The sequence below is a fragment of the Elephas maximus genome, chromosome 6 (assembly GCF_024166365.1).
Source record: "Elephas maximus indicus isolate mEleMax1 chromosome 6, mEleMax1 primary haplotype, whole genome shotgun sequence".
Taxonomy (NCBI): Eukaryota; Metazoa; Chordata; class Mammalia; order Proboscidea; family Elephantidae; genus Elephas; species Elephas maximus.
Window position 1 is genome coordinate 5,858,284 of NC_064824.1, and position 17,843 is coordinate 5,876,126.

Sequence of the window (17,843 nt, forward strand, 5' to 3'; positions counted from 1 at the left end):
CAGCTGATCCTCAAGGATTGTAGGGGTTTGGTCCTCATGAGTCATCTTCCAAGGCCCATCCCCAATGACACGCGGGGCTGAGGCCAGATCCCACTCTGCAGGGACTTGGCTGGAGGGGCTGGGAACTTTCCCTGGTCCCTCCCACAGGTCCCTCCATGGGGACTGCTAGTCGGTAATCTGGGAGCCACTGTGCCCAGGATTTCCCAATTTGGAAAAAATGCCATGTTTGGCTGCCAATCCTGGGCTCAGAGCAAACAGTGGGGTGGAGGGCTAGTGACCTCCATGTGGCACCCAGGGGGTCCCTCTGCCTCCTCAGGGGCTCCATCAACAGCTTTCACAACTCCAATCAGGTAACCCTGAAAATGGGTATGGGAGGGTCCTAAAGCTTTGACCAGCTCCTCAGGAGCCAGTGGCCTCTGTATCACCTGGCCCTAACATTCTCCAATCCTCCTTCCCACTCTCAGCCTTGGTGCATCCTAGGTCCCACCTCAAAGCCTCTGCCCACACTGTTCCTGCTTCACTGGGAACCCTGTCCTGTGCCAGCCTGTGCTCACTGCTTCACAGGCCCTCAGACCACCTCACAAACTTGCAAGGCAGGCAGCATTCCCATTTTACAGATGAGAAAGCAAAGGTTTAGGAAGGTTAAGTAGCTTGCTCAAAATCATGCCGATCTGGATTCCAACCCAAGGCCCTCAGCCCCTCTCCCTGTCCATACCTTTCCCACTGCTCCTCTGGCAGGAAGCACAGGCAGGTTGGAAGGAGAGGGAGCACCTTACCAGCACGAAATGGGAAAGCAGGACGTACTCCACTAGGCCTGGAGGATGGGGGACAGGGACAGGAGACATGGGGGTGACTGTGTACACAGCCACGGAGGAGTTACAGCTCTGGGCACAGCAGGCATGCAAATTTTAATGGAACAGGACACTTTGGAAGGCGAGGTCTGGGGAGGGGGTTTCTGAGCAGGGGAGGGACTAGTTTAGGAGGGTCAGTGAGTGGCTCACTTGCAGAGGCCTGCAGCCCTGACCCCATTAGGAGGTGATAAGGGACCAGGGTGGTGGCAGGGCAAACACGTGAGACATGCATGCAGCACAGCCCACCCACTCATCCAGTTTCAAAGACCCAGACCCAAACCACGGGGGCTTCTTACAAACAGTTTTATTTGCCCTCTGACTCAAGCACAGATCCACAGACAGGTTTCTCATCTGCACACCAGTACATACAGTGACAAGTGCAAAATATGCTTTATTGCAGGTACAAAAATGTGGCAGTATGACAACTTCAGTGTGGAAGCCCACCTCCCCCAGGATGTCACATCCACTTCCCACACCCCAGGGCCACACCATCCTAACACATGCTCCCACCACCTTCTGAAAAAGAATCACCCAATCTGAAGACACACAGGGCAGGTGCATTCCAGAGAAGAAATCACTTTAAATACACAAACATTCTAATGAACACAGCAGCCAAGATTTCACATGGCAAGGAGGTCAGGGGAGAGGCACAAAACAATCCTTTCTCTTCCGTCTTTAAGCCTGAGAGCCATTTGCCGCCAGACACACCCACCCAGAAATGAAGCAAGCAGTGCAGCAGACTCAGAGTCTGCGTCAAGGCCACGGCACAGCTAGGACGGATGCCCGGGTTCTCATCTGGGCTCAACCATTTTCTAACTTTCAAGTCTTGATGCCTCGCCTGGAAAACTGGGCCCTGGGGCTGGGTGAGGATACATAGGACAAGGTAGGAAAGGAGAGGCCAGTCAGCACCAGCTGTGATGGCTACTACCTATAACTGTCACTAATGGGGGCTGGATAGCAGCCTCCACTGTCTACATGTGGTGGGGGCAGTGGCCCACCAGGCCAAAAGGAGGGTAAGGCCATCAGCTGGAAGTGGGACCACAGCACACAGGATTCACTGTGAGGCTGGGATTCAGGTTCCCTCTAGCTTGTTCCAAGGCATCCCAACTTGCAAGGGCAGAGCCAGATATCCGGGCACATGAAGCCCTTCCAGAATCACCAAGCTGAGGTCAGCACATGTGGTTCCCTTCCTAGGACGGCCTAGTCAAGTACCCCTGAAAGAGCAGCAGAATGTGTAAAGAGGGGTTTGTGGGGGCCCAGAGAGGCCCAGAGTACCATGGCCTTCACTGCACTAACAACAACGACAACAAAAAACCCATTGCCGTTGAGTCGACTCCAACTCATAGCAACCCTACAGGACAGAGTAGAACTGCCCCATAGGGCTTACAAGGCACGCCTGGTGGATTCCAACTGCTGACCTTCTGGTTAGCAGCTGAACTCTTAGCCACTAGACCACCACGGTTTCCCACAACACTAGCTGGAGGTTAATTCAGGCTGCACCCTCTGGGGACAAGAGTGTTCAAGTAACCTAAGTCAGGGAGCCACTACCAACTGCAGTCAGCGACGCTGTCAATACCAGACAAAAATCCTTCTTCGAACCACTTCTCTCCTCAACTCCCAGGAGCCAGTTCAGGTCAATGGCCCAAGAGGTCTCCAGGAGCCAGAGCAGGAGGGAGGAGCTATACGCCCACTCAGAGGCTAGGGCGGACTCCAAAAGAGCAAGCTGAAGGACCAGAACCTTCCAAGGTGGACTCGCCAGCTTTCACAGAAAATGAAAGATACACGACAGACAAGGGTATCGCAAAGACATCTCATCCAAATGCTTCTCTTGCTTCAAAGCTCAAAACAAAACTGTGTTTGCTATTATTTGAAACAGCTCTTATTGTCTGGGATTTTCTTCAGAATAATCCGCCAGGGCTAGAAGGTAATGGCGCTCTAGATCGCCATTCAACAAGCTCTTTTTGTAAAAGGCTAAATTGTAAATATTTCAAGTTTTGATGGCCAAGAGACAAAACAGCTACTACGAAGGTAGTAGAGGAAAAAAAATTCCAGAAACCTTTTATTAATGAAATTCAAAATATAATAATTGAGCACAATTTTCCATAACAGAGGTCTACTAATGAGAATGGGTTTTTTTGGCGGTGATGGGGATAACACTGCACTTAATTGGGCTCAAGAATAGTGTTCCTTGTCACCAAATCCACTGCAAAAACAGACAGTGAGCTAGGTTTGGCTGATGGGTTACAGTTTGCTGACCCCTGGTGACAGTGGACCTGGGTGGTTAATGCTTTTGGTTGCTAACAGAGAGGTTGGAAGTTTGAGTCCACCCAGAAGCACCTCTGAAGAAGTCTGGCAATCTACTTCTGAAAAGCTAAGTCACTGAAAAACCCTATGGAGCACGGTTCTACTCTGACACACGTGGGGTCACTGTGAATCAACTCAATGGCAATTGATTTTGCGGGGGGGTATCTTTATCCAAACCAACTTTGTCAATGGCACACTCTCCAGGAGTGTCACCTAAGGTAACCAAAGATAAAAAGGGAACCATTGTCTCCTGAGGCAGTTTGTCTCCCCCAAAATTCAGTAGAGGTGCATGCCCAGATAAAGGAAAAACCACACCTCGCTAAGCCAAGGCTCTTTGGGGCAAGCCCATACCAAACACGGGGCAGAGGAAGGGTCCCCTGTGCACAATTAAGCAAACATGCACACTCCCACGTGGGCATCTATGACATAGCCACAAACCCGGCTGATGCTGCAGCCAATCTCAGACTGGCAGACAGCTCAGAAGGCCACCCTGCACCTGCCCAAAGGATGGCTGGCCAGTTGTGAGATGCTTTAGTTCTCAGACATGGCCAAGACAATGACTCACACTGAACATACCTTGCAATGGGATTGGCCGAGTGAGAATATCAGGGTTACTACGTATAACTGGGATGAACAAACCTCCATCCATAAGCTGCCTGTTGTAGGATTGTGACGATGGGAACATCAAGAAAGCTGGGCCACCTCCAGTCACCACAAGACTCCCAAGGTCACCCAGCTCTTATTTTTAAGGGGAGAAGGCAGAGACACAGAGAGACAAAGTGACTTGTGCTGAGGGCAGGTTTGGGGGCCTAAGGCCCCTGGTTCTTGTTCTTTCCTCCTCCTGCACCTCTGGCAGTGCCAAGGTTTCATTAGTTTTTCCCCCTCCCTACCACACCCATCCTCTGCTTTTCCACCTTCAAGAGCCCAAGGGCTTTCTCCCTCTGTTCCACTGACAATGGCCAAAGAGGCTTTTCCATTTTTCATCAACTTGTTAATGATTTTCAGACCTTAAGTAACTCAGGCCAGCCCCTGCAGCAATACTGGACTTGGAAGCTTGTAACAGGCTGCTCAGCCGGCTCCAGTCTGTCCCCTGTAAAGCCCTATCTAGGTTAATGGCTCTTCTTAAGGGGGTAGGGGCTGCCTGGGCAAGAGGTCACTTGGGCAACCTCTGACCTTTGCTTAGGACTTCAAGGTAAGCCTAAGCTCCCCACCCCCAACCCCAGCAAATCCTACTGTTCCCCCACTCAGAAGTCTTTGCCTCTTTACTGTAAAGTTGTAATTTGGTAAACAGGAAAAGGTTTATCACAACCTTGCAAACAGACACTTAGGGTCTAACAGCAAAACACCGGGCATAGGCCTGAGCACATACATGTGTATCTTTTCCTCCGAGGTTCACTTTAATATGCTGCTGTCAAGAAGCCACAGCCTAGTATCTTTTTCTCTGAGGTTCACTTTAATATGCAGCTGCCAAGAAGCCACAGCCTAGAACACAGGGGTGAGGAGGAAAGACCTGGGGGGTAGAAGTGGAAGGGAGACTGACCTGCCCAACAGGTCCAGGCCTCTGGACTCAGAACTCACAGAAAAAAGAAAGGACAGGAGGGGAAAGGGTTATATAGCTTGTCCATACTTTAGTAAAATGAAAAATAAAACCTACAGCTTTAGCTCACCTTACCCCTTTGGAGATGACATCCTGCTGATATTTCAGGTACCCAATTATCATGTATAAGCTTTTTGGGTACTTATTATTTTCTACATCTTTGTAATTGGACCGGGAAGCATATTTATATACCTAAGGAATCATGCCGTAAGAGTTAACTATAACCATTATGAAAATGCAAGAAGAACAGACTCCAGCGGATGGTGTCACAGAATGGAAGATTCCACTAGCAGAAAGTTAAGGTGCCAGACCTTTATTAGACTCTGTTTCAGAATTAAGAAATAAAAAAAGGTAGCCCACATTTCTTTGAGTTAAGAAAATTTAGCCTGCCATTGTTTGGCTTGGATAATGGTATCACTTAGGTATAGTGACTTGAGGGACTGGAGGCAAAAAGACCAAGCAAGGTTCCAGGCCAGGTGTACCCTTGAGCACATTAGTCCACTTCTCCATGACTCAGCCTCTTCATCATCATTCAAGAAAAAAAATTATTGGTCCTGACCTTCCTTAGCATGGGTGTGTGGAGCTGGACTAGTGCACCAAGAAAGATTGCAGAGTAACATCATTCAGACAGGTAAAGGGGGAAGAGAGCAAGAAATAAAATAGAAAGCCAGTTGTAAGAATGCTGGAGCCAGGCATGGACTAAGTAAGAAGGTGAGCTTTCCAATGACAGCACTATGTTCCAGAAAAAAAAAAGTCTCCATGAGAATTAGGGGACTTTAACAAAGGTGCTGCTCAATGGAGAAATAGTCTTTTCAACAAATGGTGCTGGGGCAGCTGAATTTCCACAGGTAACAGAATGAAGCTGGACCCCTACCTCACACCATATACAAAAATAAACTCAAAAGGGTCAAAGACTTCAATGTAACAGGTAAAACAATAAAACTCTTAAAAAAAAAAAAAAGAGGGGTAAATCTTCTTGACCTTGGACTAAACAATAGTTTCTTAGATACGACACCAAAAGCATAAGCAATGAAAGAAAAAATAAATTGGACAATTTCAAAATTAAAAACTTTCATGCTCCAAAGGATGCCACCAAGAAAGCAAAAAAACAACCCCCCAAAAAGGGGGAAATTTTTGTAAATTATACATTTGATAAAGGACTTACATATAAAATATGCAACTCATACAATTGAAAAAGAAAAAGACAACCCGATTACAAATAGGCCAACTAGCACATGAAAAGATGTCCAACATCATTAAATATCAGGAAAATGCAAATCAAAACCACTTCACACTCACTAGTATAATCAAAAAGACACAGAATAAGTGCTGGCAAGGATGTGGAGAAACTGGAACCCCCGTACACTGCACGTGGGAATGTAATATGGCGCAGCCACTTTGAGAAACAGTTTGGCAGCTCCTCAAAAGGTTACCATATGATCTAGCATTTCTACTCCTAGGTATATTCTCAAGTGGAATGAAATCTTATGACCACACAAAAACTTGTGCTCAGATATTCACAGCAGCATTATTCATGACAGCCAAAAAATGGAAACAACCCAAAGGTCCATCAACTGATGAATGGATGAACCAAATGTGGTATATCTGTATGACAGAATATTATTCATCCATAAAAAGGAATGAAGTACTTACGCATGCTACAACGTGAATGAACCTCGAAAACATGCTAAGTGAAAGAAGCCAATCACAAAAGGCCACATATTATATGAATCCATTTATATGACAGGCAAATCCACAGAGATAGCAGATTTTCCGTTCCCAACAACTAGTGAAGTTAGGAGAATGGAGGGAAGGTGATTGCTAAAGGGTAGAGGATTTCTTTGGGGACTGATAGAAATGTTCTAAAATTGATTGTGGTGATGGCTGCACAACTGTGAGTATACTAATATATTAAAACCAAAGAACTGTACACTTTAAATGGATGAATTGTACAGTATGTGAATTATAGTGCAATAAAGCTGTTACCCTCTCCCCACCAGAAAGACAAAGAATCAGGGGCTGACCCTCACTCTGTAGGAATGCCACACTTGTTGTCCCAACATAATTATTAATAGAGCCTCCTTTCACTTTCAGAAGCGTCCTGGCTTGTAGGCTAAATTTGAGTTCCCCGTCACCTTACCACGTCACCCTATGACATTATCCCATCACTGTGACATCAGGCAGATGCCTCGCCTCTCTGTAATACAAAGTCTACTCAGTTCTGATCACCTTTGAGCCTAGTACTCTATTCCCCAAAAACTCCACTGCAGAAGCTGTAAGAAACTGCTCAGGTGGTCAGAGGGTTCACCACTCTTTGGAAGATGAGCCTAAATTAGCAAAGAGCCGAAGCCTGGGGCCAGTACAGATCACTGGATCCTAGGAACCAGAGGCAAGACAAAGACTAATTTTGGAGTCTACCATTTTTTTTTTTTTTTTTTACCATACTCAGTGATACTCGAATTGCCCTGTAGCTAGGCCATGAAGAAAGGTGGTCCGACTACCTTCTACAAATGAAAAAAGATAAACATTTAAATGTGGGGGGGGGGCGGAATATAATGTCCCTAGGAAACTTGGCAAATATAGCAGTGGTAACCAAACATCTTCTCCAAGTGGGATTTTGTAAATTCATCCAAGATGGTCTTTCCTATTCATGAGAATGTGCCTGAAAATGACTCATTCTCCCTCTGCCATCTATGTGGCTAGTCCTACATGCACATCGTGGGGGCTACCACACCAATGCAGGGATATGAGCCCATATCTGGTTTTTACAGTAGCAGATCCTTAGGACAAGGTCAAAGTGAAAGAAGCAGAAGGCACAGAAGTAACCCCATTCCCATCAATCTGGCCAAGAACAGGAGGGATGCTCACCAGGGCCACTAAGAACAAAAACAAACAGGATGACAGGAGAATGGTGACAGATCAGCCACCTCCATCCAGTAAGTAGGCCTGGTCATGGAGCCAGTCAGCAGAGAGGCAGCTGAAGGTACGGGGTGAGGCAGAGCTTTCTCTGGGGGCAGAAGAGGGGTCAAAAGGAGGTAACACAAATGGGACCCAGATAGATACCAATGACTCAGCCTTCAACGAAGGGGGCAAGGGGTCTCAGGGAGCATGCCCCCACTGTTTGCTTCTTTGAAACGTCAGGGTTGGGAAAAAGAACAAGGAATAGTTCAAAAGCTGAAGGCCAGGAGGAAGGGAAAGAGGAGCCTTTAGCTTCCTATAGTCCAGCGACTGTACGTCCGTGGGTGTCTGCTGGCTGACGATCTGTAGCTGTCAGGGTCTGTGCAAGGTTCCTCCTCGCCTCCGCTAACCAGGCAAGCTGCCGTTGACAGTGGTGCGACTTCTACATCCAGGGGTCTGTGGGGCTGGGAGTCGGAGGCAGGTGCACATCTGGCCTCTGCTCAGAGTCCACATTTCAGGATGACATGGTAGCCGTCATTGCTCTCAGCTACAAGAGAGAAACACTGGGTGTTCGGCAGGAAGAGAAGAGCAGCGTCGTGGCATTTGAGAGTCAAGGAAGACATGAGATTAGGGTACTGGCAGCCACCCTACTGTGCATATTGGCAGATACCACTAAAATAAGACTGTGTACAGCAAAGTGTGCTGGTAAAAGCTGGGACTTCAACCCACACCTTAGCCTCTATCTACTAGTTTCTTTTTCACAGTGGGCCCTTCCACCACAGCCCTTGGTCCAAGGACTAAAGGATGAATGTCCAGAGTGGCTTTGGACAACCTGTGGTTCTTCGGGAGGTTACAGCCCTCAGCCCCTGAGGGCACTTGTCTAAATCCACAGAGCAAGAGGGCCAGTGGTCTCATTCATGGCTCAGGGTCTAAGACCTGGTTAAAAAAAAAATCAGTTGCCGTCGGGTCAGCTCCGACCCATGGTGACCCAACATGTGTCAGAGTAGAACTGTGCTCCACAGAGTTTTCAAGGACTGATTTATTGGAAGTAGATCACCAGGCCTTTCTTCCACAGCACCTGAGTGAACTCCAACCTCCAACCTTTCAGCAGTTAGCAGCAAGAGCATTAACTGTTTGTACCACCTGAGAACTCCTATTGACAGGATGAGAGGGCTTTAATTCTGACACAACTCACGTGCCCAACCTCCCAGCCCTAGGGAAGGCCATCGCTTGTCTTTCCTTTCTCTACCTTCTCCGAATGAACTTGCTTCTGTCACGCATGTCCCTCCTTCAGGAGTGCAAACATGCTGATGCTCCTCTCACACCTTCCTCAGGTGGACCCTGTGCCCCTTCCCAAGTTCCTACCTGCTCTGACTCCAGACTCAGCTGTTGTACCCACCTTCGGTCTCCTAGGAGACACACATTTTCAAACAGCTCCAGGGCATCGTACTTCTACTCCACACTAGGTGACCTCACAGAGAGCACACTGCCTGGCCCAGGACTTCCCTTTCGTAGAAGACTTCGGGGTCAATTTCACAAAGCTCTAACATTTTAGGGCTGGGTTTCACAGGAAGCTCATGTCTGCTTTTCCCCAGGGGATCCTCCCAGCTAAGCATTCCCTCGAGGTGCCACCGTGCAGGCAGGCAGGCCCACCTCCCCCATCCAACTCTGCCCTCCTTCCTTCACTCCGAGGGGCATGGCCAACAGACTTCAATGAGAGAGAAAAAGTAAGAGAAGGCAGTGGTCTTTACCTTTTAACGTGCTGAGGATAAAACAAGATTCGTCTTGGAAATTCTGCACCATCTAAAGGGCAAGAGAGAGAGAACACATGCCCTCAACAACGAGTCCATACAGGAAAAGCCACTTGCTGAGTATGACACGGCTGTCAGAAGGGACACCGTCCCAGCGCTCACACAAAATAGGAACATGTTCGTGCTGTATCATTCACTGAGAAAAGGATGATACAAATAAGTGCACAACAGGATTGCCATTTAAAGCTGCAACTAAAAATGGAGCATAAGGGAAGGAAAGAAGCCTGGAAGGGAATCAAGATGCTAGCACTTTCTGTGGGACTATGGATGGTGCTCCTCCTCCCAGTTCCCCCGAGTCGACTCCGACTCATGGTGATCCCATGTGTGCCAGAGTAGAACTGTGCTCCACAGGGTTTCCCATGGGTGATTTTTCGGAAGTAGATTGCCAGGTCTTCTTCCTTTCAAGGCACCCCTGGGTGGTGCAAATAATTACTGGGCTCAGCTACTAACCAAAAGTTCGAGTCCACCCTGGGGCACATTGGAAGAAAGGCCTGATCGTCTTCTGAAAATCAGCCATTGAAAACCCTACGGAGCACAGGTCTATGCTGACACATGGGGTCGCCAGGAGTCAGAATCGAATCAATGGAAACTTTCCCTTTTTTAATGGTTGATGAGTGTTTCATTTGCTTGTTTCTGTTTTTCCTTTTTCTAATTATACCATGTATTTCTATTCCTATAATAAACATTATAGGAATGCGTATTTGTATAACAAATCAAACCAAAAACTGTTGCGTTGAGTTGATTCTGACTCACAGAGACCCCACAGGACAGAACAGAACTGCCCCACAGGGTTTCCAAGGAGCAGCTGGTAGATTCCAACCGCTGACCTTTTGGTGAGCAGCCGAGCTCTTCACCGCTGCGCCACCAGAGCTCTTGATAATTAGCAGTATCTGCATACCAGAGTCCAGGGGGGCAAAATGTAAATAGAGAGTGCTACTCCTGTGTCCGCATATACGGCAGGAATCTCAGGGTTACTCATGAGCCTCTTTGAAGATCTATCTAATTTTAATTGACCACCCAGTGAGTAACTTTGGACAAGTCAATGTTTTTTTCTTCCTCCATGGGTCTATCTGTAAAATGGGACTATTTCTATCACAAAAATAGAACTGGCAAAATTTTTCAGTCAGCCAATACCAACATTGCACAGGATGCAGGGCAAGGGTGGTGGGACTATCAATTTATACATAAGAGTTAAGATGACCAGGAATTAATACAAAGTTCAGGCTAGCAGTTTACCTGGGGTGCAGGGCTGGGATATGAAACAGTCCACAAAGGGGCTTTTAAAGAAACAGAAAACATCTATTTCTTAACTTGATTCTTTAGAATGTACAGATAAGCTTAATAGATGCTTTTGCACATGTACGCTGTATTTTGCAACATAAATTTAAAGAATATTAAAAAAAAGTACACATAAACATACCCACAAACCAAAATGACAGCAAAACCTCTTTCCAAACTACAAAGTGCAACGAGGTTGTATTATTGCCTGCTCTGGATTATTGCTCCAAATCTTTCGAACCCCGCCCCCCCATGGAGCCCTGCCCCTCCCCGAGGGACCTAATGATGCATGCAGTACATTTATTCTATGTTGCTGGCCTGCTCCCTCCAGGACTCCTGGCAGCCTAGCCACCTGGGCATGAAAAACCCTAAGCAGAGCCCACTCGGGCTTAATCAGTAACTCCCTTGTCTAATAAAGTGCCCTTGCACCCCAGGAGCCGGCTCTACGGCCGGCCAGGCTGCTTCCAGTGCTCCAGGCAATTAAGAACCAAAGGTTTCCAACTGATTCAGGGTTAGGAGACAAGGAGACCCTGGGGAATACGAATCGCCTATTTAAGCTGAGGTGGCATTTGAGCTCTGTTCTCAGCTTCACTTGCTTAGCTGCCTACTCTTCAGGGCACAGGGCAAGCCGGGAAGGAACTTCCTTAGGGACCTGTGAAAATACAAGGGTTCTGCACATTCTTACTTTCATCTTCACAGAAAGAAATTCATCCTTAAACGCAAAGTGACTACTCTCCCCTGCCACTACGACTGTCCATTGCTCTGGGCACTTTAACCTTCCTGGCTATTTTCTAAGACAAGCACTCAGTTCAGGGCTTCATTTTCCTTCTCTGTAAAATGTGGGTCAAAAATAAATAAATAAAATAACCGCATTAGATTTGAATTTGATAGTATGGAGGGAATTCCAATTTGGTAACAAAAATAGCAAGTGGCAGATAAATACATAGCCTGATCTTCATTGTGTGTTTTAAAAACCCACAAAACCACTGGGCCACATCTACCACGGCCTCCGCCAGACAACTACATGGTGCCTGGCCACCACCGCTGACTGCTCTGACAGGGATCACAATAGAGAGTCCTGGACAGAGCTGGAGAAAAATGTAGAACAAAATTCTAACTCAAAAAGAAAGACCAAACTTGCTAGCCTGACAGAGACTGGAGAAACCCTGAGAGTATGGCCTCAGGGCACCCTTTCAGCTCAGTAATGAAGTCATTCCTGAAACCCATCAGCCAAAGATCGGACAGGCCCATAAAACAAAACGAGACTAAAGGGGCGCATCAACCCTGGGGCGAGGACTGGAGGGCAGAAGGAGACATGAAAGCTGGTAATAGGGAACCCAAGGTTGAGAAGGGAGAGTGTTGACATGTCATGGGGTTGTTAACCAATGTCATAAAACAATATGTGTACTAACTGTTTAATGAGAAGCTAGTTTGTTCTGTAAAACTTCATCTAAAGTACAATAAAAAATTTTTATTAAAAAAAAAACCCCACAAAACCCACACCTACACATAATCCCGTATACAGAACACACGTCACCTGACAGGATACATGTCACACCTGACGGAAGCTCATCTAGGAAGAGACAGTGGTGAAGGTAAGGGCCTTTCACCTTTGCTCTCTGCTGTTCCATACCAATTGACTTCTTACACTAATTGTGAATTACTTTTTAACTAAAAAGGAAGGAAAAAACTACCTTGCCAATCTCTGAGACTGAAACGAAACTCCTGTGAAATAAGGAGGTTAAACGGGCTGATGACAATCGGAATTATAAGTGGCAATAGAGTTATTACTAATAATGACAATTTGCAAAATATCCAGACCATTAAAAGCTTCACATTTTATACACATCTAATCTAAAAAGATCTGTCCCCCATGTGCTTCCAAAACAACAAGTGCCCAGCATGAACATTGGCAATTACGACAAACCAGTTGTCATCGAGTTGACTCTGACTTATGGTGGCCCTATGTATGTCAGAGAGGAACAGGGTTTTCAATGGCTGATTGTTTGGAAGTAGGCTGCCAGGCGCCTCTGGCTGGATTTGAACCTCCAGACTTTCAGCTAGCAGTCAGGTATGTTAATTGTTTACATCCAGGGAGTCCATCGGTTATTTAGTGTCTGCCAGTGCCTGACAGTATTTTCCCATTTATCCTTACTACAACCCTACCTTGTGTGGAAACTGAGGCCCAGACAGGTTAGGTAAATTTGCCCAAAGTCACTCAGCTACCAGGAGGTGGTACGAGGTGGGGAAGCCAGTTCAATTCTAAAGTCCACATTTTCTTTCTTTTTCCCAGTCACTACTCTTGTACCCAGTCTCCTCTATAATGCTCTTGTTAGCTGCTCACGCATAACAGGATCGGACCTTTGGGACCCATAGGGTTTTCATTGGCTGATTTTGGGGAGTAGATCACCAGGCCTTTATTTCTATTTTGTCTTAGTTTGGAAGCTCTGCTGAAACCTGTTCAGTACCATAGTAGCACTCAAGCCCCCACTGACAAATGGATGGTTGCTGCATATGAAGTGTACAGTAGAGAACCGAACCTGGGTTTCCCACAGCAAAAGTGAAAATCATACCACTGAACCACCAGTACCCTCCTAGTGTCCTCTACACAGAAGCTTTCAGAGTGCCTGGACTTGCTGTAGACTTAAAAGCTCCATATCCTGGTGGCTCTGGCTCTGCAGCCTACCTGCCTGGGTCCCACCATAGGTCCACCCCACAGCACCTGTGCATGTATAATAGCCCCCAGCTCACAGGGAGGCTTTTAGGGCTAAGAGTGTACTGAGAACACTAGCCGGAACACAGCCAGCCCTCGATAAATGCTGGCACTCATTTCTATTGTTTATAGGAGGAAGGGTGACGTGGTCAAACAAGAGATTAAAGCCTCTCTCTAAATATGCAAGGGATACCTAAACTTGCCACACACCTCTTCAACAGCCCCCTCCTTAGCCATGAGTGGGGTCACATCACTCGGGCACAGTTCCACCAGGTCCTCAATTCTTGTGCCCTTCTGTCAGCAGCTGCTTTGCCCTGCACAGGTCTCTGTGGTACCAGGGACAGACCAGGAAGGCTGTGGCACCTTTACTGCTCCTGCTAGCCATGTCATCTACATCACCTAACCCCCAGTGCACTTTTCCTCCTCCCTTCTATAGCTTCTGGAGGGCAGAGGGAGAGTTTGTGCTCCTGGTTTGCCATAGCACCTATCCCAGGTACCGTAAAGAGCAGGTGCTCACCAACTGTTCAGAGCCCAGGGGTGTCCAGAGCACTATCCCTCTCCAGCTCTCCAGGAAGCCACTGCAATCGAGAGCAGGGGCCATGCAGATGAAGCCTGCTGCCATTTTTGTAAAGTCATCCCAACCCCCACTGGGTGCATCTCTGGTCCAGGGCTCTGCTGTTTCTCTCCAAGCCCAAAGCCCCAGACTGTCAGAAGGGGGTGGACGATGACCCTCACCTCATTGTTCACCACCACGTGGATACCTGTGGGTCCCTGCCGGTAGACTCGGTGAATGTGCTGGGGGGAGATGCTGTACAGATTGGCAATCTTCTCGATCAACTCCAAGGCAGTCAGCTCTTCCAAAAAGATGGCATGGTACACTGAGGAGGAAGGAAAAGGTCCTTTCTAAAGACCAAGTGCCTGGTTTTTAAGTAGTCATTTAAATCAGCATGAACATGCCTGCCTCACCCCCCACCTGAGAAATCAATACTCATTTGTAAGAATGCCATGCCCTGTTTCAGGGGACATCTAGGTCAAATTGGGATAACAAACTTTATTAAGAAAATGCACTGCATTTCACTTTGGTGAGTGGCAAGCAGGGTCTTAAAAGCTAGCGAGCAGCCATCTAAGATGCATCAATTGGTCCCAACTCACTTGGAACAAAGGAGAATGAAGAACACCAAAGACACAAGGAAAATATTAGCCCGAGAGACAAAGGGGGCCACATAAACCAGAGACTCTGTCAGCCTGAGACCAGAAGAACTAGATGGTGCCCGGCTACCACCAAAGACGGCTCTGAGAGGGAACACAACAGACAGTCCCTGACAGAGCAGGAGAAAAGTGGGGTGCAGAATTCAAATTCTAGTAAAAAGACCAGACTTAATGGTCTGACTGAGACTGGAGGAATCCCAAAAGACACGGCTCTTGAACTAAAGCCATTCCTAAAGCCAACTCTTCAGACAAAGAATAGACTGGACTATAAGACATAAAATGATACTCGAGAAGAGTGTGCTTCTTAGTTCAAGTAGATACATGAGACTAAATGGGCAGCTCTTGTCCGGAGGTGAGATGAGAAGGCAGAAAGGGATAGATGCTGGTTGAATGGACATGGGAAATCTGGGGTGGAAAGGAGGAGTGTGCTGTCACATTAGAGGGAGAGCAACTAGGGTCACATAACAATGTGTGTATAAATTTTTGTATGAGAAACTAACTTGAGCTCTAAGCTTTCACCCAAACCACAATTAAAAAAAAAGTCATGCTCCAATCGATCAGGTGGAATCTAGCTGCCCTGGGTGCTTGCCTAGAAGTCATACAGCTGAGGGTGCTGGTACCAGGCCCCAGGGCAGCCACCCACAGTGAAAAGATGCTGGGCTGTGGTTCTTATGTCTGCTTTAGTCTCTCTTGGAGCTCTTATGTAAAATGTAGGGATTCCTGGACCCACCCCAGGCCCAATGACACCCATCTGGGGATTGGGCTGGAGGGAGAAGGGCTTCCGGTGAATCTGGGATGAAGCCAGGTGTGCAGCTCACTGCAGGGAGGAAGGAACTCCCATGCCCCAGGATCTTTTTCATTGTTGAAAGGGGTTAGTGATGGCCTCAGGTGGAGGGCAGTAAAACTGAAAGGTGACTGCTACTTGACTCCAAAGACAGTTCCCCCCTCACCCCTTCCCCACCACATAAGCAGCACTCACTGGCCTGGGCCCGCTGACCACAAAGAGAGGGGGCAAGGGGGCGCGGGGAGGAGGGGCACCAGGAGTGTGTGCGCTGTCAACACGTCAGAAGGTAAAGTGTTTTCTCATACAAAACCCACACCAGCAGGGTATGAGCAACCTCCCCAAGTGGCCTGGGGTGGATAACACAATTCACGGGGAGCCTCAAGTTTCCAAAAGTAAAACACAACTGGATTAAATTAGAGGTTCCCAACTTCTTCCTTAACTAAGGAACCCTTGGTTGAAAAATTTCATCAGAAATCTAATATTTTAAAAATAAACAGAGTGGCCCCACAGTTAGAGCCACAAAACAGATTTGATTTTCCAGGATTTCAAACAGGATGACCCACACTTAGATTTGTGTTCAAAGAATATGGTTACTGCACTGTGTGCCTCCCAATACTAACACCAGCTATGAATCCCAGGCCTCTTTTACAAAGCTCCTTTTTATAACAGAATCCTAATTGTACTTCCTTTTTTCTTTTCCAACTTTTCAGAGCCAGTTCCACTTTTTCTGTCTTTACTCTAAAACAAATAGGACTGCTGGCAAAAAGAATCCGAAAGACCTCAGGCTGGCACTGGTGTAGTCTTTCATCACTGGTCTTTCCTGCCCCCAGCTGAACTTGGCCACCCAGAGGTGCCCAGAGCACTCTGGAAATGCCAAGAGGCCCCAGAGCAGACCAGGCTGGGTTCAGATCCTGACTCTGCCCCCCACTGGACACAAGACCTTAGACAGTCTCTCCACCTCCTGGAGCCCTACCCACTCAGGGATGCTGCAAGATCAACTCATTCGCTGGGCATCAAGTACTGCACGGAGCAGGAGCAAATACTGGGCCGCCCTCTGCATATGGGTGGGAGCCCTCACAGTCTAACAGTAGAAGAGGAGAAGCGAGGATTTGGACATTCGCCAGAGATGGACAGGGGTCGGGTGAGGACTCTGAAGCCAGATGCTGAGGTCTGAATGTTTGCATCTTGGTTCTGCCACTTACAACACTGTGACCTTAGGCCAGCCAACCACTCTGTGCCTCATCTTCCTCCACAGTAAAACAAAGACAACAGCAACGTCTATGTCACGGGGGCACTGTAAGAAGCAAGTAAGCGCATACATGGAAAACCCTTAGGGTAGTGACTGTGCTCAAGAGGTGGCTGTTCTTACTTATCTAGGGGAACTTCCATTCCAGAGAGGTAGACAGGCAGGGCGAGCTCATGCTCTCTCTTTCGCACTCTCTGCAAATGACACACGGAGTGCTTGACCACTCAGGCGTTGCAACAGGGCAGCCCATCAGACCTGCAGGACTCACGGGGCCTCAGAAGCAAAGAGCTTTACACACATCACCTCATTTAAACCTCACACCTCTAGGAGGTGGGCAGTGTTATCTATCGTACACATGTGGAAGCTGAGGCACAGGCCTTAGTACCCAGCTCTAAGTCACACGGCTAGTAGGTAGCATGGCCAGCACTGATATCTAGAGATGGCTGACTCCAAAGCTTGTGTCCTGTCTCTCAAACTGCCTCAACACTGGCAACCCCAAAAAGTTGCATACTCCTGAGGTCCTCCAGGACCTCCGGCTGTGCTCCTCAAGCCCCGTGCAGCAATCTTAGTAGAGCTTCATATGGCTGGGGGACAAGTGCAGGAGGAATCGCTCAGGTAAGGTAAGTCCAGCTTCAGAGTGCACAACTGTGGGACACTGATCACCAACAACAGGGGAGAAAGCCCAACTGCCAGTTCTGCTGGAGAGTAGCTAAATGGCCTTGGGGGAAGGGGACAGGGTACATCCCCTCTAGGGGCCTCAGTCTCCCCAGGTGTAAAATAGGAGGCTGGACGGATATTCTGGGAGAGGTCTCTTGTTCTAACATTTCAATATCATGATGAGGTCTAACCAAAACTCGTTGTACATGAAGACTGCTACCTGACCCCATGGTGGAGGAGCTCCCCAATAAACCCACCACAGAGGCCACTGTCCCCACCGCCATCCCGCTTCTGTTGCAGGGGGACCCGGTTCTGCTCCAGCTCCTGGCAGACATAGATGGTCATCTTCGGCCTCACGTTCCTGGCAAAAGAGGAAAGAAATGGCAGGTGGGTGGACCGGGCTCCAGGAACAGAGCATGGAAACAGTAGTAGGAGGGACCAGAGGAGCCAAGAAGGCTGTTCCAGAACTAAAGGAATGCGAAGCATGCTCCTTGG

The 17,843-nt window shown here is 47.8% G+C and overlaps 1 protein-coding gene across 1 annotated transcript in view; it reads right to left on the minus strand.

Moving 5' to 3' along the window:
- Positions 1 to 1,091: 1,091 nt before the first annotated feature.
- The window catches only part of TFCP2L1 (transcription factor CP2 like 1), an 88,301-nt gene continuing 71,549 nt past the window's right edge, over positions 1,092 to 17,843 (minus strand). The window contains exons 12-15 of the mRNA XM_049889061.1: positions 17,606 to 17,709; positions 14,188 to 14,330; positions 9,402 to 9,453; positions 1,092 to 8,197 (exon numbers count right to left, since the gene is read on the minus strand). Coding sequence (XP_049745018.1) covers positions 8,151 to 8,197; positions 9,402 to 9,453; positions 14,188 to 14,330; positions 17,606 to 17,709 — 346 coding nt within the window. The 3' untranslated portion in view covers positions 1,092 to 8,150. The remainder of the gene's footprint in view (positions 8,198 to 9,401; positions 9,454 to 14,187; positions 14,331 to 17,605; positions 17,710 to 17,843) is intronic.